The following is a 21,338-nucleotide window of genomic DNA, read 5'->3' on the forward strand; positions in this document are numbered from 1 at the left end:
TGGACCTTCATCATGTTTCAGTGCAGCTCAGACATTCCCATCTATTGGTGTGTTTCATTTCTACCCAATGAGGTCACAACAACCTGAGTTTACCTGCGTTTAAAGCATGTAATTAAGCAAAGGCAGAACCATTCCTGCTCGCAGAGTTGGTACCTGGACAGTTTCAGCTGTGTCAGCTGGACATCCATCTTCTCCACCACCGCTGGCAAAGGGAAACCTTCAGCTGGCTGCAGAGAGAAGCTGTTTCCCACCGTGATCAGACCCAGGTCCACCACCACGGCATTATAGGAGGTGGAGGACTGGGGGATGATGATGAGCGGGGCCTTCAGCTTGATGTCCATGGACAGACGGAAACTCTTCTGGGCAAAGTCTCGAACGCTGGACGCAGCCTTCTCTGCTGCCTGAGCTGTCGCGGCGCTCAGAGCTTCTTTGGCTGTCTGGAAGTTGTCAATGAACATCTAAAGAACAAAAGCAATCAGGTGTGAGATGACAGACTCCCCACATGCGAAGACTTAGAGAGACGCCATGAGGGAGCAAGTCAAAAGGGCCGATGTGAGGCGTTCACTGTCTGGTTCATTTCTGTTTCACAAACCTTCACAGGGATATGAACCTCAAAGTGATGGCAGCCTTTAAGGTCACTGTTTCTGCATTTAATTCAGTTCAGTTCAATTTTACTTAGATTTTAATGGACCAATGGGCATTTGAAGAACTGCAGGTTTTGTACTTCTGCACCAGCGTAGGTGCAGAAGTACCGAAGCAGTTCATTCACATTTAAACTCGATGTGGTTGCGCTTCCAAACAAATGGAGTCAAAGCTTGAAGTTTGAAGGTGTAAAACCTCCAATTCAGTTTTATTTATACAGCGCCAAATCAGTCGCCTCAAAGCGCTTTGCACTGTAAGGATAGAATAATACAGAAAAAACCCCCACAGTCAAAACGACCCCCTGTGAGCAGCACTTGGTGACAGTGGGAAGGAAAAACTCCCTTTAACAGGAAGAAACCTGCAGCAGAACCAGGCTCAGGGAGGGGGGGTTCAGAGATTAATAATTACTAATGATTAAATGCAGCGTGGTGCACTGAGACGTGGAAACTACACTGTATATTGAGAATATTTCATATTTTAATATCTGCTTTGAGTGTAAAAGGTTCATATCACAGCTGACATTCATGAAACAAGAATGAAGGTGAAAACCATTTTAAGGAGTCATGAGGTCACACAGGCAGAGGTCAGGTGACTGACAGGGGGCGTGGCAGTGAGGGCGTGGGGGTTAATGATGGCAGCTGAGTGAGTTGCATAGCACACATGGAGGAAGTGAGCTCGGATTACTGTGCATGAAAAGCATTCCTTCTTCTGTCGCCTCGCCCTCTGTCGTGCTCACACTGCAAAACATTCAGAGCGGTTGTTTTGATCGTCTCCTGGTCTCAGGCGGGTGGAGTTCAGGGTTTTGAGGGTCTTCCTGTCTCAGTCTCATGTGGTTTGTAAGAGTTTGGCGACAAATGTCAGAACAGATAACAGGTGGAAACACACTCACTGAGGAAGACTCTGCTGGACTGTTCAGGAGTCTGTAAGCCTTTATTACGTCAGGTGGGGTTTACCTTCATACGTGGCAGATAACATCCACAGAGCTGTGCTAAAAATGAATATGAATGACTAATATAATAATTACACCCAATTAAAAGTAACTTCTTAGAAAAATGAAAGTGTGGCAGCACTTACAGTGTGACAGCCAACAGCTGATGTATTCATTAAAGCTGAGTTTAAATTGAAGGATCAATAAAGACACTGATTTAATGCTGAGTATTGTGAGACCTCCTGCTCTGTGCTTTTCTGCATATCAAAAATGAACTGGTTCCAAATAGATGATCCATTAATGACCACTCTGTTGATGAATTTAAGGTCAATGTGTCACCTGAGAGGCAGGCCTCAGCAGCTGTATTCATATTTTTATAAAGTTAGGAAATGAGACATAAACACAGATGTGATGAGAGCTCAGATGATGACCAGCCCTTCACATAAAGGGCGACAGTTCGAGCTCCATCCCCACCTGCATATGCAGAGAGTAAAGTTAAATGTATTTTTCCCCATTAGTGTGACATTAGTGGGGGTTTTATTTTGTTAGCCACTTCCTTTCTCCCTCCAAGTTAAACATCGTTCAGATTAACCCGAGTCTATGACCAACAAGTGGAGTTGGAGACGGGGGTTAATCCGCTCACAGAGACAGGGTCCCTCTGGGACGTTAAACCAGATGATTTTTAAGCTGGGCTGGGGGTGCAGTGGTGTCGCTGAGTGGAGCTAAAGCAGGTTTGGTGCAGTTCAGAGCTGCATGCTGGACGCTGTACCTCATCACCAGATGTATACTGAAAGCTAAAAGAAGCCTGCAAGAATAAAACACATCAACAAGACAAGAAAGATGAGAGACAACAAACTGCAGAGAAAAATCATGCAACAGGGAACAAACCGTCTCCCAGTCAACCCTGAAGTACGCACAGCCACAAACGCATCATCGATCGAAGTTTAAAGTGAAGCTGATTCCTGATGACTGTCCTGCAGACTTTATAAAGACACCTGCAGGGACAGAGCTGAATCTGGGGCAGCTCAGGTCACTGCTATGAGCTCAGTCAACGATGTTTCATTTCAGTGTGACACAGATCCTCTCCACGCCCACTCTGTGCATTTCACATTAAATGCTGTTCCAAGCCAACCAATCAAAGGTTGGAAGGCGGCTAAAAGCCCTCCGACGCTGAGCGATGCTGAGCGATGAATAAACCACCGTGAAGGTGCAGCACCTGATGTGTCCTGATATGGAGGAGACTTCAAACACCTACAGATGTGAGTTTCATGAAATCAGTTCAGCAGGACTAATAAATAAAATTACTGGCATGTTTGTGAACAAGAGCACCACCTAGTGGGGGTAAATACACCTGTCGCTCTCTGTCACAGAAAAACAAAGATTTAATAATTCTGTGACTTTGACCTGGAGGACTTCATCTCTGCACGATGTCTTCATATGGAGAATAATCGTGCAATGTTTCAGCCTTCAGATCTGAAGCACACATGAAAAAAACTTAAAAATAAAGATTTGACCATATGACCTTGACCCCAGTGACCCCATATACCATCCCAAACTTGTTTTGGTCATGAGCTACCCACCCGTGAAGTTTGGTAAGTGTAGTCCAAACGGTTCTGGAGTTACTGAGCGGACACTTCGATATACGCCCGCCTGGACGCCATGGATCATCACATAACGCGTCCCGTGTAAAAAGCTTATGCGAATGCTAACATTAACACTACAGCTCTGTAGTTAGTGGCTGTGTTAAGCTGAACAGCACAGATAGCTCCAAACACACAAAAACGACACACTCACGACAAAAGAAAGGAAAATAATATTTCTAAACAGAAACAAACTGGAAAGCCAGAATGGGAAGCAGGAAAGAGCCGGCATCGCATTTAAACACTGAAATGTGTGTTTACAGAAATGTATTTAAGTATAAAAGTGTGTGTGTGTGAGTGAATGTGTGTTTGCGTATTTATATGTTAATCTATAAGCACTATCACAATCAGGAGAAAACCAGGACCGGGAGTCCTGCGGCCTCCACAGAGAAAACAGCGATGTGGCTTTCTGGGATTTCCTGTAAGGAGATCCTGCTGAGTGTGCAGAGAAGGTCCTCACCAGCAGAGACATGAGGAACTTGTGCAGGTAGACGATGTGGATGCAGCCCAGACGCAGCGTGACCTTCCCGTCCACCTTCGACACGTCGCCGTAGCCGTCGCCCTCGGTCGCCCCGGGAAACAGAGACAGCTTGAAGCTGAACACTTCCTCACCCATGATGGACACCGCCTGCAGGGAGGAAGCAAGAGGACATCGACCTTTGAACTCTCTCTAAAACCACAGCTGCTCCTTTCATGGCTCAGCTGGAGACATCCAAACCGAGCGCAGCAGGTACCCGAGCACTGTGGAAGATGTGGAAGCTGCACATGTATTGTACAGATTACAGGCTGATTCAGACAGTTTATTCTCACTCCTGGGTCTGTGTGATGTCACAGAGAGCACATCTCATCTCATCTGTGAGCAGCTGCTGCTACATCCTCCTGTTTATGAGTGCTTACAGGGAGGGGCCTTAAAGGGAAGGCTCATTATTGGATTATTTGGAAGTGTGAATAATACAAAGGCACTGTCTGAAACACAGAGCCGGAAACTTTCACTGGAAGGATCACGCTGACATCATCCATGTTAAACGTCCTGCTGAGCGATGAATAAAACTAGAGACTGATTTTTTTAAATGGAGCTCACAGTAAACCCAGAGGTGAGCGTGTCCCACTGCGTTTAACTGTGGAAACATCGGACACTGCAGACCTTTCTGTGGATGGTATTGGGGTTGACGTCTGTGACCACAATGTCTCGCAGCCGGGCGAACACCTCTGTCTCCTTCGCCTGCACCAACACAGACGCATCAATTCCTGCACAGAGGTCACATGACCACAAGTTATATTACATCGCGTGTTGTCGGCGTTCCTGAGGTTTTAAGTACGACTTCAGCTCAGGCGTTCGCACCTTGGACTCGGATGTCAGCGATGCTGCGACGGTCATCGCACACCTCCACGTGGAAACAGCCCAACATGGCGAACAACTTGAAGTTGAAGATTCCTGCATCTTTAGCTCCTTTAGATACTGCAGAGAGCCAAAGCACATCCTGTCAAATGAAGACTATTCAAGACACACCTGTAAGCAGAGGGCCGAGGCTCACCTGCCCGGCTCTTTCCCGTCTTCTCCGCCTGCTTTTTGACATCTTTGTCTCCGGTGGCGCTGAGCTGCGGCGGCATGGCGTTGTTCAGGTAGTTGATGGTTGACAGCAGAGCTTTGGTGTGAAGGAGGAAGTCCAGAGAGGAAAACTCCACCTGAAACAGCAACAGGTAAACAGCTGAGAGTCACCTGAGAGGAAACATGACATCATAGTGGAACCAGGAGCCCCCCCCCGTCCACCCACCTTCAGTGTCTGCTCAGTGTTGTTGAACAGGGTCTGGAAGTTGGGACCGCTGGGGTCAGCCTGCGGGACCACAGACACACACACACACACACACACACACACACACACACACACACACACACATGAAATACCTGAACCAGAGGTATGTCCTAATCGGATCACAGGTGGATCACTGAGATCCAGTACCGTGTGTGGACCAAACAGGTGAGTCACACTGGGCGTGTTTTACCTTGATGAACTCCACCTTCAGGAGGTTGGTGCTGTGCTCTGAGGACCTGATGAGGTGAAGAGGATGTTTCACACCGTCTGAAACAACAAAAACACACATTTGTAAACTCATCATGACTCAGACACACACAGATGAACAGGTGCACCTGCAAAGGTATTATTAGCACATGAAACTCGATGGCATTTTTGAACAAAATGGGTTTAAAGGGGTTTCACAAACACGAGCTGTCCAATAAAAGCATTTTTGCCTGTTACTCGTTCTTATGGTGATGTTGTCGTAATGCATCAGTTTTTTCTGTACACACCGACTGCAGCGCCTCCAGAAAAGCGTCTGTTTTCATTAAACAGCTTCCACGTGATGTGAACAGCATCTGTTACCTGGCAGGTCGCAGTAGTCGAGCATGACTCGCTGCAGGTACGAGGTGACGCTCAGGTCGAAGCTCCGTTTCTTCCCTTCGGCTCCCAGGTGACAGATGCTGAAGGACAGGAAGGTCTTCTCCTCTTTCACCTGTCGGGTCAGCTCCACCAGCACCTGAACACACCACGCGCTGCTCTGTCAGAGGTTCCCATCTAACACTAAAAGCCCCTCCCCCATGAGTCACATGATGACCTGAAGTAGGTCAGACACACACACACCTCTCTGACTTCAAACTTGAAGTGGACGTCCGTGAGTTCCTCCGTAGTCGAGCGCTGAGGATCCTCATCGGTCGACTTCTCACTGGTGTCTTCGTCCGAATCTGAACACAAATTATGGAGGACGATATGAGTCCCTGTCCCCACCTCTGTGGAGCTTTAATTCATTTACTCAGGATACAAACAGGTGGGATGAAAATAAATATTTTTTTTAACATAATTTCAACATTTTTGGAGTCGATCAAAATGAACCAAGCGCTCACCCGTTTCCATGGTGTCCAGGAGGGTGGGGTGAAGGTTAAGTGCTCGCGGTCTGGCCTGCACCAGCGGCAAGACCTGCAGCAAGAAACACCCAATCACTGAGCTGCAGCTAACTCTCTGCAGCGCCTCCATCATCCCTCAGTCCTCAAACCTCCATGACTCCCCAAACTTTCATCTATCACTCCACAAATGCTTTTTTAAAAATCACTCACCATCATTCGCTCCCCAAATCCCAATATATACTTTTTATATTGGTGCTACAGTAAGTCCTGACTGTACCAAGCGTACCTTCTGTGTTGGGGTGGATGGTGATGGTGAGTCCATGTTGGGAAGAGGGATGCCGTCCACCAGCTCCATGACACTGTGGATCTTCTGGTCTGAGATTTTGACGTGAAGCAAAGGCAGCTCACCTGACACCTTAAACCTGAAACACCAGAGAACAGGTACAGGTGAGAGCAGAGGACCCAGCAGAGATTTAGAGCACCTGTTTACCGGTGAGAATCATACCTGGGCATCCTGGCATCCTTTTCCACCATGCACTTAGCCAAACTGAGAGTGACATCCATCGGCTGGAGGATGTGTTGGAATGATGAACCCTGCTGCCGAGCTACCTTCCAAGCCTCACCTGGAATCAGGTTAGAATCAATTTAGTAACAAGAGCACCACCTAGTGGGGCAAAATACGCCTGCTGCGCTGTATTAACCCTGTTTGGTAATGAGTGGACACCATTTTTCTATTTTAAGTAACAGTTACCTTGAGCTTGACCCCAGTGACCCCATATACAGTCACAAGCTTGCTTTGGTCATCAACTACTGACCCATGAAGTTTGGTACGTGTAGGTCGAGCGGTTCTTGAGTTATTAAGCGGACATTTAATAAAGCTTTGCCTGTGCTTGTCAGACTGATATTAATATATTAGGGTTCATATACAACCGCTCAGCAGCGCCCCCTCCCTGTAGTAGGGACATCTGCAGCATCCACAGTGGTGTTTAGACCCTTCCACTGTGCTGTCAATCTGATGATGCAGGAGTGTTTGGATGAGCACATCAGTACTCAGGACAGGATCAGTACTATAAGTACTTCTCTGTTCTGCTACTGTCTACTTCTACTCTGCTGTTTGGAGGCAAATACTGGAGTTATTGCTTCACTCCTCATCTCTGCTGATCTCTCTTGGTCAGATAACATCACAGCTGTTATCAAGAAGGCTCAGCAGCGACTTCACTTCCTGAGGGTCCTCAGGAAGAACAACTTGGACTCAAACCTGCTGCTGACCTTCTACCGCTCATCCATTGAGAGCCTGCTGACGTACTGTATCACAGTATGGTACGGCAGCTGCACTGAGGCAGACAGGGTCAGGCTTCAGAGGGTAGTCAAGACAGCACAAAGAATCGTTGGCTGCCCTCTCCCCTCCCTGATGGACATCTACACCTCCTGCTGCATCAGCAGAGCCAGGAACATCATCAAGGACAGCTCACACCCTGGCTTTGACCTGTTTGACCTGCTGCCCTCTGGCAGGCGCTACAGGTGCATCAAAGCCAGAACAAACAGACTCAGGAACAGTTTCTTCGCCAGAGCAATCACCACCCTGAACTCACACACTCACCCACTGTAACTGTGCAACACCCACATCTCTGTGCAATATTATATTATTCATACTGAACAATATCTGACATTCCTATATTGTGTAATATCCAGTATTCATTCACTAGTGCAATATTCATCATCTTCATTATTATATGTATACACATATTTACTTTTCTTACAATGTACAGATGCACCAATGTATGTATATATTTTTATACATGCTATTTTTTGTATATTTTACACATTGTTTATTTCTGTATATCTCTTGATTATATTGATCATACTAGATTATAATATTTTCATAATATTTTTATTTTAGAGAGTTTGATTTTCTGTTACATGGCACTGAACAGGAGTGGCCCTCCAATCTCATTGTACATCCTGTATAATGACAATAAAGGCATTCTATTCTATTCTATTCTATTCTACTAAATTTATTTTAAAGGTTTACTTTCTAATTGGTATAATACACTTTATTATTTTTTTAACTGGCTTTTCCCCGGCTGGACTCTAATTACGTCTGCAGGTGCTGTGCATGGATGTACCTGACTTGCTGTAGAGCACCTGAACTCGGCTCAGCTTCACGCTGTATCTGTCATAGGCTCGATCCATGATTTCCTCCAGAGACGAGAAAGAGGAAGAGGACGATCGGATGCCACTTTGCTCAACACTGTTCAACTGCAGACACACAATCAAACACAATGTTTGATCAACTCCAGGCTGCAGTGTAAAGAGTCAGGCTGCTGTTTGATGTGTTGTACAGGAGGAAAAGACGACATTTAAGGTCAAACTGGGAAACATTTATGAAAGAAAAATCCAAGCAAACTGCAAAATAGCCCAAACTTAAACTCAAGTTTCATAAAAAATATTATGAAACATGGTTTAAATATTTTAAAGGTCTCCGTGTGAAAGTTTAATACTAATACTAAAAAAACTTCATGGAACTCTTTTTAATCAGAGTTCAGCATCAGTCAGTTAAACCTCTGTGATATTGATGAGGTCAGTAAGTATCTGGGGGGGGATGAATTGTTGCCCCTCTAGTGCACCTGCTGGTAATTTGATGAACACCAAAGCAGCTGAAACTGATGAACACCCCCCCAAACAGGAATGGTTTACAGGTGGAGGACACTCACATTTTCCCTCCTCATCTTTTCTGGTTTTCATTAGTTCTACATTTGGCTAGGGTCAGGGTCACTGCTGGGAGCATGAGGTCATACCTGGACCCTACAGAGGCTGCACAGGTAGTCCAGCTCCTCCAGGATGGCACATTGGCAGAAGGTTTGCTGTGTCTCCCAGCACAGTTTCAGAGCATGGAGGAGACTCCAGGAGACAGGCAGGAACTCTAGGACAGGGGTCGGCAACCCGCGGCTCTGGAGCCGCGTGCAGATCATCCAGGCTTAATCTGCGGCTCTGTGCGGCTCGCGGAAGTGCATTTTATTTTTGTCAGCTCAGTTTTTGTTGTAGTTTTAAATTGGAACATTATTGTGATCTTGAAATATTAAAATAAAATAATTTTATTTATCTATTTATTTATTTTCGTTTCTCAATATATGCGTCACTCACGGTAGCTGCCGGCTTCCACTAGTATTTGCAGCTCTCACTGTTTTGTTTTCCGTGGAAACCGGGTTCAAATGGCTCTTTGCGGATAACAGGTTGCCGACCCCTGCTCTAGGAGAGCTGGACAGGAGAAGGTCCTTAACCCATCAGCAGGACCGGGATCTGCTCCTTTGTGCAGGAGGAACAGGATGAGCCCTGCAGAGCTACAAAATGACCTCCAGCAGCCGCTGCTGTGAATGTCTCTGAGCAACACTCAGAATCAGACTTCATGAGGGCGGCCTGAGAGCCCGACATCCTCTAGTGGGCGCTGTGCTCACTTTATCAGGGTGTGTTTGAATTCAGCCTCTGTAGGCTGATGATTTTCATTTGTAGCATCCTTTCCTCACACATCACTCAGTTATATCAGTGCAGATATCCAGCAGGATTTTTCCCATCAAGATCTGATGTGTTTTCAAAGTGTTCCTTTCATTTTTTTTGAGCAGTGTATTATCATTATGAGAATGCTGTGAAAGGGTCATTTCACCTCAAAGCCTGAGCTTATTGAACCTGAAGGAGACCAAAAAATGCTCCACAAACTCTGAACATTAGAGAAAAACCAGGAACATTACAGTCGATCCACAAATATCAGTGACAGCAGCGTCGGGTCAACACTGTGACCCTCAGAGTAAAACCCAACTACAAAACAATACACTGAGTTTACAAAGACGCAGTAGCTGACCTGAGGAGGGTACAACTCAGGAAAGAACGACCTAACGAAAAGAAGAACTGACCTGGAAGCAGCCAAAGTCCACGATAATGAGGTCTGAGGTGCTGCTGTAGAAGCCTGTTTTTGGTAACAGCAGGTAGGACGGTTTCAAGTCGATGCTCAGGTCCAGGACCTTTCTGGTCTCGATGATGTGAGACAAACCTGCAGAGACCAGAATCCTTCAGAGTCCTGGTATGGACCTGATCGATTATGATGTTCCACTCTGACTAAAGACCACCATCAGCTCTGTGGACCACAGAAACCTCCTTCACTGCTGCTTTAAAGAGAAAACTGACCTGTGGCCGTTTTCTCTTTGATCTCCTCCAGTTTGGAGAGCGTGGCCGTGGTCAGGACCTCCAGATCCACACCTTTCTCCGTCTTAAAGAAGTCGACCACACTGTTGACGGTCAGCTGGAGGATGAAAACACACACGGAGAGAGGACTCAGGAGAAACACCCAGCTCTGACTTATTGTGGAAGTCATGAAAAAGAAGGTGAACAGATCAGAGCAACAGAAGGAGCAGCAGACACCCGAAACAAACAGCTTTCCTTCACTCTGAAAGGGGCATTCAGGCAAACGTGTGATTATAAAGATTACCGCATCATAGATGATCTCCACAGGCTGAGACTGGACTCTGAGCAGCTGGTCTCCGGTGCTTTCCTCGGGGTTCAACTCAAACACAACGCGGAGCAGAGACGAGGACGAATCGCCCACCGAGGCAATGAGTGAGGGCGTCGCCCCCTGCTGCTGCAAACCGGTAACGAACCAGTGCTGCAAGGCTGCCTCCACCCTGGAGCAGAGCAGACAGATACAAGCCAAACTAAACCTATGAGGATACACAGTATCCACCTATGTGGATACTTCTCCTGTCAGCTTTAAAAGACACAGCTGGGGCCCCTGCCTCTATTTCCAGGAGCGCTGACATATCTTATGATGTGAAAAAGAGAAATGAAGAACATGTTTTTAATGCTTTTTTATCTCCTCTCTGTCTTTATCCATATGTATCCTTTACGTTTTGAGGCTGATTTGTTTCATGCTCATTAGAGCAAAATTCACCGACCTGATGGCCTGAGCTCCGGGTCTCTGAGATATTTTTGTTTTGAGGTCGATCATCTGGATCTTGAGGATCTCGGGGACGTTGGGTTCCTCTCTGACCGTCACCGAAGTCCTCAACAGTTGGAAATTGACGATCACAGCTACATACTGAAACAGACGAGTTCACGAAGCTCAGCGTTACCCCCAAAGTGCTGACCCAGTGGGGGTGCTACAGGCAGCAGTGGGAAGCTTGTATCTACAAAGATCAGGAATGAGCATGCAGACTGCAGGTGTGTCTACCTGTTTGGGTAAAGCCAGACTGTGAGAGCTGCCGCTGTACCCGATGGCTGTATATAGTTTTTCCTTCTCCTCGGCGGTCATGATTTGGTCCAGCCCCGAACCTGAATGACAGCAGACACGCTTTCAGCCACCAGTGTACACAGACCGAGGCTTTCGAGGTGAATCTGAACTCACTCTGTGCCTCCTCGCGCTCCTCTGGAGCTTGCTCCTCTTTTTTAGCCTTCCTCCCAAAAAAGCTGCTGAAGAAACCGCCGCCCTGCTTTTGTCCGGCCGCCGCTTTCTTTGCCGCCACCTTCTGTCCTGATCTGATGACCTGCAGGGGGGTGGAGAGACCAGCAGAGGATGCACAGTCAGCCTGGACTCTCCTCTGGTCTAATTTCAGTCAGTGAGAGCAGCTTCACCGTGTTTACCTCCATGTGGGCCTGCTGTCGGCCCAGAGTGATGTTGAACACGTCCAGAACTTTCTCCAGATCCTGAGGAGCAAACAGGCTTTGGTGAGCAGCAAAGTTCAGCTTCTCTGTGAGTTCTTGTTTCCAGCCAAAAACATTCAAAATTAAGATTAATTTGTTGCATTCAGATTGTTTCCTGACTAATACTTTCAAAATAAAAGCAGCAACCTGACATTAAAGAAGCTGAGAGCAGAAATCACACACCGTGACTTCATCTTAATGTCAGTGTGTTTGCCTCCTTCAGCAGAGGGATGGAAAGATGCTGGAGAGGAGATTTCCCTGAGACTCAGGAATCTGCTCTCACCGCAGTTACATCTGTGGTTTTACCTGGACTTGCTGCTCCGTTTCCTGGCTCACTTTGTTTTGGCTCAGCAGTTTGGTCTTGTAGGCGGTCTTGTAAGCCCTCAGGTTCTCGCGGTGCTGTTTAATGTTAAACCAGGACCACATGTGAGCGAAGCGGCGGAGGTGGGCCTCCGTGATGCAGCTGAAACTGTACTTCCACCTGAGGGACACCGAGAAAGCAAACTGTGAGTCTCTGAGTCGATTTTGCTTACTGATCATCTCTGAAGGACAAACTTCAAACCGACCAGAGTTTGGCATTTCCACGGATGGGGACGTCAGGCCTGAACTTCCTGTAGGGGGCGTTCTTCACCATGCAGTCAATGGACTCCAGCAGCTCCACCATGGTGAGGTACTGTGCAGGAAACAGAGGGAGGAACATTTAAGGAACTGCGTCGCCTGTCTGCCCCCCCCGTCTGTGTCTCATGTTACCTGTGGTTTGGTCATCTCAATGGCGATGTTCTGGACCTCCAGCTGAAGGTTTGCCTTCGGACTTTTCAGCTCCAGCTCAGCGTTCGGGTTGATGCATATTTTAGCAGAAGCGAAGATCGGTTTGAAAACTTCAGAGAGAAAAATATTAACGGATTATTTATTGAGCGGCTGAAAACACACAGATGTTTAACATGAAACACGTCGGCCAGGCCGTTAATGCTTCTCCGTTAAACACAGGGCTGAACTCACTGTACTGATAGTGACGGAGCTCCTGGTCTTCAGTGCAGATCCCACGTTTCAGCTGGCCCTGCAGGAGAGGGCGAGACACAGAGGATGAGCGCGGCGTGTTAAACAACGTGAATCACTTCAGGCTCACTGAGCTGATGCTTCTGTGCATTTGTGGCTCTCACCTCACAAACTTTCAAAATAAACTGATGAACTGTGTTTCCTTTTAGAGCCGTACTTTGCAAGCCTACGTCGGGAATAACGGATGGATCGAGCCATGAAATGATGGAGTCAAATTTAAGCTCTGACGTGGTCTGAGCTGGTTATCAGCTCTAAGTTAATGCAGGGTTCCCCCATACAGTCACATCAAAGGGGCGGCACTGGCAGCACCTAAACCAATCTAAAAGGATTATTTCATGGGTCACATGACTGACCTGACAGTAAAATGCAGGATGACAGGAAACGATTTAACGAGCGGTCAAATAAACGTCTCTGAGTGGCTCTCAGCGCTGCGGTTTGTTTCTGAGGCGACGGCTGCACATCAGAGTCTGACTCTTTAACCTGGATCCCTTTAAACATTAAGGCTTCATTAAGACTCAGCAGCAGGTTAGAATCAACATTTCCTGAATCACCAAATTAAAACGTGGTTTTAGTAAAGCCCGGCTTAACGAGCTGCAGACAGAAACGTGTTCTCCCAGCAGAGAATCTATGATGTGCTTTAATCACGCTGTAAATAACCGTGACGCTTCCAGCTGATTTTAAACGGACACTCTGAACATAACCTGATCCTGACAGCTTCAGCTTTTATTCTCTCAGCCGCTGAGTTCAAAGATGGGATCAGTCTACGTACAACTTTGATACGAGGTCAGCAGGTACGGTGTCGGTGCCCTGTTTTAGGATCAGACTTGAACGATTACACAACAATAAAACTGCTGTAAAGTTGTTTGCTGTCAATAGAAAAAATAAAAATAAAGTTGTGTCTAAGAATCTGTATTTAATACTGATGCTCATCAGGGAAACACAAAGACTTCAGACCCTCCTGCTCTCCCTGCAGAGGTCCAAGGGAGCCTCCAGAAATAGTGACGCTTTTCTGGAGCTCTGATTGGTCAGTAGGCGGTGATTTCATACCTGTTGATCTCTAATCTGGAGACCAACAGCACCGGTAATAAGTGACCCCGGTAAGAAGTGAGTCACCTCCATAGTACAGAAAGCTCAGGGTTAACCCCGCAGTTACCTGGATAAGCCAAAGAGGCTCCAGGTGGGAATGACCCACACTGTCGTGTATCCAGGATGTTTTATCCGTGTCTCTGCTTTGATTGTTTTTATTTTTTTCTTGTTCCATTTTTTAAATTCATTTCTGCTTGATATTATTTCATCCAAATAAAAGTGACCAAAACAAACGGAGTGTGAGGAAGATCAGACGACTCTGAACTCACCACGATGTCCTCCCACGATCCTTTGTAGAAGATCGGACTGTTGACGTTCCAGTAGGCGCAGAGAGACTTCAGACTGCCGAGCTGAGGTAAACAACAACAACAACGATCAGAACAGACGTGACTGATGACACTGTTTCTGACTATAGACACGCGCACACAGGAAACACTTCACACGTGATCAGACGTGCTAGTTAAAGTTTACAAAAACCAGAAGGTTAAAGAGGTGAACACAGACTCAGAGGGCGAGTGGGCCATCGGTCACCTTATAGATGATCTTTGCTGCTTCATTCAGGATGCACTCCTTCCAGGTCTCATCGGTGGTCTGAAACATAAAGAACACAAAGAGGTGTCAGCAGCACACACACAGACAGCTGCAAGTGTGTGTGTGTGTGTGTGTGTGTATGGGGGCTACCTTAAGGCTGAGCTCTGACAGTGTCACTCCCATAGACAGGGGGCGCTGTGGGTCTGACAGCTGAAACACAAACCAGAGAAGACATGAGCCGAGTCACCCTAACCAGAACCAGAACCAGAACCTGAGCCTGAACCTGGATCAGTACTTACATCATCTTCATAGCGCAAGTGGATGCTGCTGATGTTCACCTGCAGGTTTTTAATCACCTGAGTGGCGAGTTTCTCCACAAACGTGTCCTTCTTCTCCTCCTTAGGTTTGTCTGAAACATCCAGGAAGTAGAAGTCGCATTTAGAAACGTTTCGTGGATTCATACGATCTCAACGCCAGATGAAGATGGTGTGTTTATGTTCATTCATAAAAAGATACAGATACATAAAGTTACATGACCTGCCTTCACAGATCAGATCTGATTTTAATTATGGCTAAAATAATTAACAATGATGCTGCAATATTTCTAGAACATTTCTAAAAGCAGTGTCAGTCAAATCTATCGTTTACTCTGAGGACTTGATGTGGGTCACAGTGAGCGGGTGCGTGCAGCAGGGCGGTTCCAGCTGGGAATAACAAGAACAAACACCAGTGGTTTCAGGGGGCCGACGAGGCTCCACGCATCTGTGACTGTGGGCTTAATACGGGAAATAAAACTAAAGAACATGGCTGAACCAATGAGAACTATCGTGTGGAGTACTGAGATCATCCAGCTGATTCAATGAGACCATCCACAGAGGACAGCAGTGCAGTTTAACAGAGACGCCAGCAGAAGCTCAAAGAGCAGAAAGACAGAGAGGAGCAGAGAATTAAGAATCAGGTCCTCAACACCTCATCGGTTTACAGCCTGACAGCAGCGCTGTACTGTCTAACTCCACGTTAAAGCTGATGCCTTACAGAAACCCAGCTGAGCAGCATCATTCTGAATCGACGGGCGCGATAACGGGACCGCGCGTCCGTTTGAAAGCTCAGAGAAAATATAAAACTCACCTTCTTTGTGGTCGTGTCGTTTCAGCTTCTTCAAGCCTTTTTTGTGCTTTTTGTGTTTTTTACGTCCTTTTGGGACTTTGGCAGCGTTAAAGAGAGAGACGGCAGTTAGTGAGAGAAAAGCCCGAAAGCACACAGACAGCAGGAAGAGGCGGCGGCGCTCACACATTCAACACTCAAACCAAACTGCATGAACGTGTCTGAGGGACGAGAGGAGGCAGGTGGAGGTGAGAGGAGAGCAGCCAATCACACGGCAGGGTGACACGCTAAGCTGAGGCCTGATTTCAGCTTAAACTGATGCACATAATCAGAAAAAGCTCTGCGATAAGGCTCGTTTATTAACTACGTATATCAGTGTGTGACTTTATTAAAGCTGTGGATCCTGCAGAGCTCCAAATCTGAAGCTTTTAAAACCAGCTCTGAACCGCAGCCTTACCGTCTGTCAGCGTGCACCCACGCCCCTGTGTGAGGTCACAGTGCTGTGTGATGCCTGTTTTTGTTTATGTTTCACTGTGTGTGTGTGTGTGTGTGTGTGTGTGTGTGTGTGTGTGTGTGTGTGTGTGTGTGTGTGTGTGTTACCGTTGTGCGGTTCCTTATAAACAACACTCTCCAGACTGAAAAGCAGATCTCCGGTTTGAGATGCTGACAGCCAACGCAGCATGAACGGGACACACAGGACATTAATACATTCACCTATACAAGATCTGATTCTCACACACACACACACACACACACACACACACACACACACACACACACACACACACACTGCAGAGGCCTGCTGTGGGTCTCACATCTGCCCTGAAACCTCACAGTTAAAACCATGAGACATGTGTAAACACATGTGTCTCCTTATCACCTGTATCCACAGATATCTGGGTAAATCAGTTTGTTTGGTACCTCCAGTCCAAACACAAACTATGTGGACCTGAATTTAGGTTCCTCGGGTGGAAACAGGTGAAGGAACTCAAACTTTGCCTGTTCGTGCGGCGGGGAAAGTGTGAACCGGGTAAAGTTAAAACCACAGGACAGAGAAGTCACCGTATCCACAGGTGTCAGAGGTCAGACTGACTCACCTCTGCGTGCAGCCATCTGTAGCGCGTCCTCGATGCGTTGCAGTTCCCTCTGCTTCGCCTCCTGCTGGTAGCGCTCCTCCTTCGCTGCATCATACTTTATCGCTAAGAAAACCAACCAAGCAGAGTCGCAGTTAGTTTTATCCTCCGCCTGCTTCCTGCTCTGAGAGTCAAACGCTCTCCTCCACGTCTTTAAGAAACTACAAGACCAGCAAACACAAAGACCTGCAGACCTGCTCCTGTGGAGCTGCTCCATAAACAAAATAAAGTCGAGTTTACATTCAGCAGGTGAGGAGTTACTGTGTCAGCTTCATAAAGTCTCGTCTGTCTCTGCTGCATATCTAGCATTACTATGCAAACATTGTCAGTGTTTGATGATGTGGACTGAAAGCTCAACTGTGGGTTATACGAGGTCAAAATGGGATCACATTAGAGAGCTGTCAGGATCAGTCTTAAAGTAAGAGCCAAAAACAAAAAACACGAATATTTCAAATACATTTCTCTTCCAGCCCAGTTTCATATAAACACAGCAGAACCAGAAGCACTGTGGCTGCAGGACCAAAGGACTGCTCTACAAGCTGCTACAGGCTCCACGTTCTGGCTGAGAAGACCAGGCTGGAAATGCTGAAGATATCATTTCTCATCAGTCAGAGGTCTGATCTATGGGCTTGGACAGGAAATCAGGTACAGGTGACGTGAATCCACAGTCCGTCTCTGCTGAGTAGAACCCGAGACCACAGGAAGGTTTTAAGCTTTATTTTCATCTAGCTCTCTGATTGGTTCTTACTCCACCCCACTACCACTGCAGTTCCCAACATGTTCCTGAAGCAGCAAATCCTGGACACAAAACCTCTCCAGATCCCCACAGATCCCTTTGAAAATTTCCAGAAATCATAACCTCCAGATTAAAGAAGAACCCCGGATTAGAAACCAGCTGCCTCTACATGATAATCAGAGCTGCATGATGAGTTTACAGCTGAAAGCCTTTTATATGAGATATAATCAGATCCAAACTCAATACATCAAAGCTGCGGCTATTTCACAGTAAAAGCTCTCCACAAATATAACAGCACAGAGGCTTTTATTGTGAAAGAATATGTCATTTCAGACCACAGCAGAAGTCGAGTTTTTATTGTCATGGATTTATTTATTTCCCATCGCGCAGCCCTGACAGGAAGTAGGGAGACCAGACCAGAGCTGAACCTGAACTTCAGCAGCTTACCGTTATATGGACTCGTTTTCAGCTGAGATCCAGCTGGAACACATACAACAGCTGAGAACACACACACACTCCTCCATCACAAACAATACAGTTAGTAAATAAGTACGAGCCCCGCCTCAACGACGCCGTCTGCTAGAGAAGCCTGAGAAATACACAGAGACTGCAATAAGAGTATTACTGGTTTAACTGTTGAATGAGGCCATAAACAAACTTGTGCTGGGAGGATGTTTCTAATCTCTGCTTCACTGAAGATTAGAAACAAAATGTTACTCGTCTCTTTCCTCTCCGTGCGTGCGCAGTAGTTATTATACACTGAATACAACTGAAGGTCAGCACAACAGACTTTATCGTGCACTGTCTGACTTCAGCTTCCTGCCTCTTCTTCCACCTTATGTGGCACTTTGTCAGGAGAGATGCTAATCTGCAAACTTACTGGCTCCAGGGACAACCAGAAGGTAAAGACCCTCCAACGTGGCGACCACGGCATCGTTGTAGAGGTTCTTCCAGGGAATTTTCAACGTCAGCTTCCCTGAAACACAAACACAGGACATCTGAAGGCAGCCTGGATTATCAGAAGGGAAATGTTTAAAATATCACCCCTTATAGAGGTCTTCCAGGTGCAGCTGGTTAGTCCAGCGGTTTGGGTGCATTGGTACGTTTCTGTTCATGCTTCCTGTCTACACTCATGTGGGAATATTATTTTCCATATGAATTAAAGGAACAGCTAGACAACCCAATATAACTTCACTGTCTTCAGATCATCTCCGGTGCTCATTTTCTCAGCATATGAATTTGTGATCACGTCAGACTGAGCAGGAAGGAGCTGAGTCAGCTTAGGGTTCCACTGGCTCTCTAAAACCTTTCACATGTTGGACAGGCTGAAGCCCGAAGGCTTCTCCACGAGTCATTTTCACCAAGCTGCGACCTAAAGAGCTGTAAAACGAAACCACGACCTGCAGTTCCTCAGGTGGCCACTGGAGGCTGGCTTCAGAAGGAGGTCAGTCCCCACAGACATTAAAATGCCCAACATTACACATGCTTATTCAAAAAACAGTGTGTGAGTCACTGTGGACAATTTTTGCCCTTCATAAAAGCTACAGGGGATCATTTTTATACATATGTGTTTAAACTGGGTTGGTGCATCTTTTAGTTACAGTCTGTGGTTGTCACACACCTGTGATCTGTGCACTGAGTGACATCAGCTGATAATTAGTGACGTGAAGTGAAACGATGACACACACAAACAGCTTCACAGGAGACGTGAATGCATGAGGACAGAAGAGTCACATAATCATCATCATCACTCACCAATCTGCCCAGCCTTCACTTTGAAGGGAACATCGAATTCACTCTGAAACACAAACGCACACACTGTTAGCATCCTCTGTGTGTGTGTGTGTGTGTGTGTGTGTGTGTGTGTGTGTGTGTGTGTGTGTGTGTGTGTGTGTGCGTGCGCATCATCTCAAAGCAAACAGGAATTGTGGATTTTGCAGCCCACAGATCATGTGGTTAATCAGTGTGTATAACCACCACAGTTATCACATCATCATAACAACATGTGACCAAGCAGAGAACAAACAGCAGACCATCTAAGATGTGGCTCCTTCAAAATAAAAGCTCAGGCAGCTCTGGTATAAAAGCACCACAGGCATGTGTCAGAGTGAGGTTTGGGACTCACCAGAGCATTTTCTTTCACTCTCAGGTTCTCGAGGACAACATTTCCTGCAGGAAATCAGAAGAAGGTACAGAGTCAGCAGATGTGGACCTGATCCAGTCATCATGTATCACATTAAATACTTTAATACTTGAAATTGATCCTGAGACAAATACTTGGTTATGTCACGCTCTTTGGTGCCAGTTTGTCATTACTGCTATTAATAAACCTGATCAGGGTCTGACAGACTCCACCCCTATGTGAAATCCTTCAGGTGATTTTGCATAAGCAGCTGAACTGGTATTTGATTGGTGGAGAGAAGCTTCCTTCTCAGGTTTGTCAGAAACATATTTACACATATGAGGAAACAGGAATGCAGCCAAACAGGGAGCAGCACACAATGCTCACAGCACTGACATGTTCACATGTTACTGACATGCCTGTGACCACACACACACACGCGCGCGCGCGCACACACCCCAGCCTGGGGGGAATTGTTTGTTATACTGGAGAAGAAAGAGTACATGACACTCATAGATTACTGTTAACGTCCTCTTGACTGACTGTTGATTATAATCTGCAGCTGCGGCTCTGCCGTCACTGTAATTTTAATATATTTAAGTGAACGGACTTAATCAGTCTGTGTAATAGTGACAAAAATAACCGTGCAGATGATAATGCTTAACTGCAGACGTGCTGCTGCTGCTGTGTGTGTGTGTGTGTGGAGCTGATAAGCTGCAGGTTAACTGAATTAACTGAAGGCACCTTCTGTCTGTCACATTAACTTTCGCTTCACTTCCCGCTCACTGATCCGATCTGGACTCTGGATCAGGCCTAGGCTCCAGAACAGGTGCAGCGGGCTGAGGGCCAGTCTGCCCCGCAGTTACTGCACCCGGCTGCGGGCTGCAAAGTTCGGGTCCCCCTCCAACACCAGACCTCTGGATCATCCGGTAACTTAATCACAACGAGTCGCTGTGACAGTCGGACGTGCAAACACTGAACTGCCGCGTTTGTTTCCTTCGGCGAACATTTAACCAACTTACAGCATCTCCAGTCAACAAAAACCATATTGTGACCGCAGTAACTTCCGCTGCTGCTTCGCAGTGTTTGGTGGAGATTCAGCAGGAGAAGCTTTGATGAAAGTTTAAATTTCATCAGAACAAACACTAATCTGTGGTTTGAATTCATGCCGATATTAGCAGCGTATGCTGCCGCTTCGCAGTAGGCATTCAGACGTTTTAAAGACGTCTTTACAGTTGCACAGACAGATGTGAGATTTAAAGCGTGACGTTTGTGAACGGAGGCTGGCGTGGCTCCGTGTGGAACCGCGACAGCTGCTAGCTAATTGCAGAACCCACCTCCCCAGATCCCGATCTTGAGCTGGGACTTGTCGAGGTTCTCCACGTAGTCTCCGATGAACCTGTTCAGCAAGTCGCTGACCAGAGACTCGAAGACCATGACTGAAAGCTCCGGGCTGGACCCTGATACGGGTCACCGTCAGCGTCCCGCTGACTTCCGGATCAGACGACGACAAGTATTAAAGTCCGACTGTCTCTGAGCTCGACTCCTCTGTCTGATCGATTAGCGCTGTCTGTGTTATAGAGCGTCTGTCAGATGAGAATGAGTCAGATCCGGCGTTGTGTGCGTGTGTTTATGCGCGTGCGAGTGTGTGATGTTCTTCGTCCTGGTTGGTGAAAAACGGTCCGAGTGTTTGAGCTCTCCTGCTGAGGAAGCAGCGTCTGTGATGGTGGCCTCAGGTCTGCTGTTACAGTATCTGCAGCACCGATTAGTGAT

At 46.7% G+C, this 21,338-nt stretch overlaps 1 protein-coding gene across 2 annotated transcripts in view; it reads right to left on the reverse strand.

Moving 5' to 3' along the window:
- The window catches only part of vps13c (vacuolar protein sorting 13 homolog C), a 48,908-nt gene extending 27,791 nt beyond the window's left edge, over positions 1-21,117 (reverse strand). The window contains exons 1-35 of one of the 2 annotated variants that reach the window (XM_030726388.1): positions 20,903-21,117; positions 19,569-19,612; positions 19,199-19,241; positions 18,324-18,419; positions 16,672-16,773; positions 16,175-16,237; positions 15,599-15,673; positions 14,770-14,879; positions 14,621-14,680; positions 14,471-14,530; positions 14,209-14,289; positions 12,797-12,854; positions 12,548-12,675; positions 12,364-12,470; positions 12,104-12,278; positions 11,738-11,800; positions 11,502-11,640; positions 11,328-11,428; positions 11,053-11,195; positions 10,590-10,782; positions 10,289-10,403; positions 10,018-10,154; positions 8,236-8,368; positions 6,615-6,732; positions 6,396-6,531; positions 6,110-6,182; positions 5,850-5,950; positions 5,592-5,745; positions 5,215-5,291; positions 4,986-5,045; positions 4,746-4,896; positions 4,553-4,669; positions 4,355-4,458; positions 3,671-3,838; positions 154-458 (exon numbers count right to left, since the gene is read on the reverse strand). In XM_030726388.1, the coding sequence (XP_030582248.1) occupies positions 154-458; positions 3,671-3,838; positions 4,355-4,458; positions 4,553-4,669; positions 4,746-4,896; positions 4,986-5,045; positions 5,215-5,291; positions 5,592-5,745; positions 5,850-5,950; positions 6,110-6,182; positions 6,396-6,531; positions 6,615-6,732; positions 8,236-8,368; positions 10,018-10,154; positions 10,289-10,403; positions 10,590-10,782; positions 11,053-11,195; positions 11,328-11,428; positions 11,502-11,640; positions 11,738-11,800; positions 12,104-12,278; positions 12,364-12,470; positions 12,548-12,675; positions 12,797-12,854; positions 14,209-14,289; positions 14,471-14,530; positions 14,621-14,680; positions 14,770-14,879; positions 15,599-15,673; positions 16,175-16,237; positions 16,672-16,773; positions 18,324-18,419; positions 19,199-19,241; positions 19,569-19,612; positions 20,903-21,002 (3,890 nt within the window). In that variant the 5' untranslated portion in view covers positions 21,003-21,117. The remainder of the gene's footprint in view (positions 1-153; positions 459-3,670; positions 3,839-4,354; positions 4,459-4,552; positions 4,670-4,745; positions 4,897-4,985; positions 5,046-5,214; positions 5,292-5,591; positions 5,746-5,849; positions 5,951-6,109; positions 6,183-6,395; positions 6,532-6,614; positions 6,733-8,235; positions 8,369-10,017; positions 10,155-10,288; positions 10,404-10,589; positions 10,783-11,052; positions 11,196-11,327; positions 11,429-11,501; positions 11,641-11,737; positions 11,801-12,103; positions 12,279-12,363; positions 12,471-12,547; positions 12,676-12,796; positions 12,855-14,208; positions 14,290-14,470; positions 14,531-14,620; positions 14,681-14,769; positions 14,880-15,598; positions 15,674-16,174; positions 16,238-16,671; positions 16,774-18,323; positions 18,420-19,198; positions 19,242-19,568; positions 19,613-20,902) is intronic. The other variant, XM_030726389.1, reaches the window with a different exon arrangement.
- Positions 21,118-21,338: the final 221 nt, after the last annotated feature.

The sequence above is a fragment of the Archocentrus centrarchus genome, chromosome 3 (genome assembly GCF_007364275.1).
Source record: "Archocentrus centrarchus isolate MPI-CPG fArcCen1 chromosome 3, fArcCen1, whole genome shotgun sequence".
NCBI lineage: Eukaryota > Metazoa > Chordata > Actinopteri > Cichliformes > Cichlidae > Archocentrus > Archocentrus centrarchus.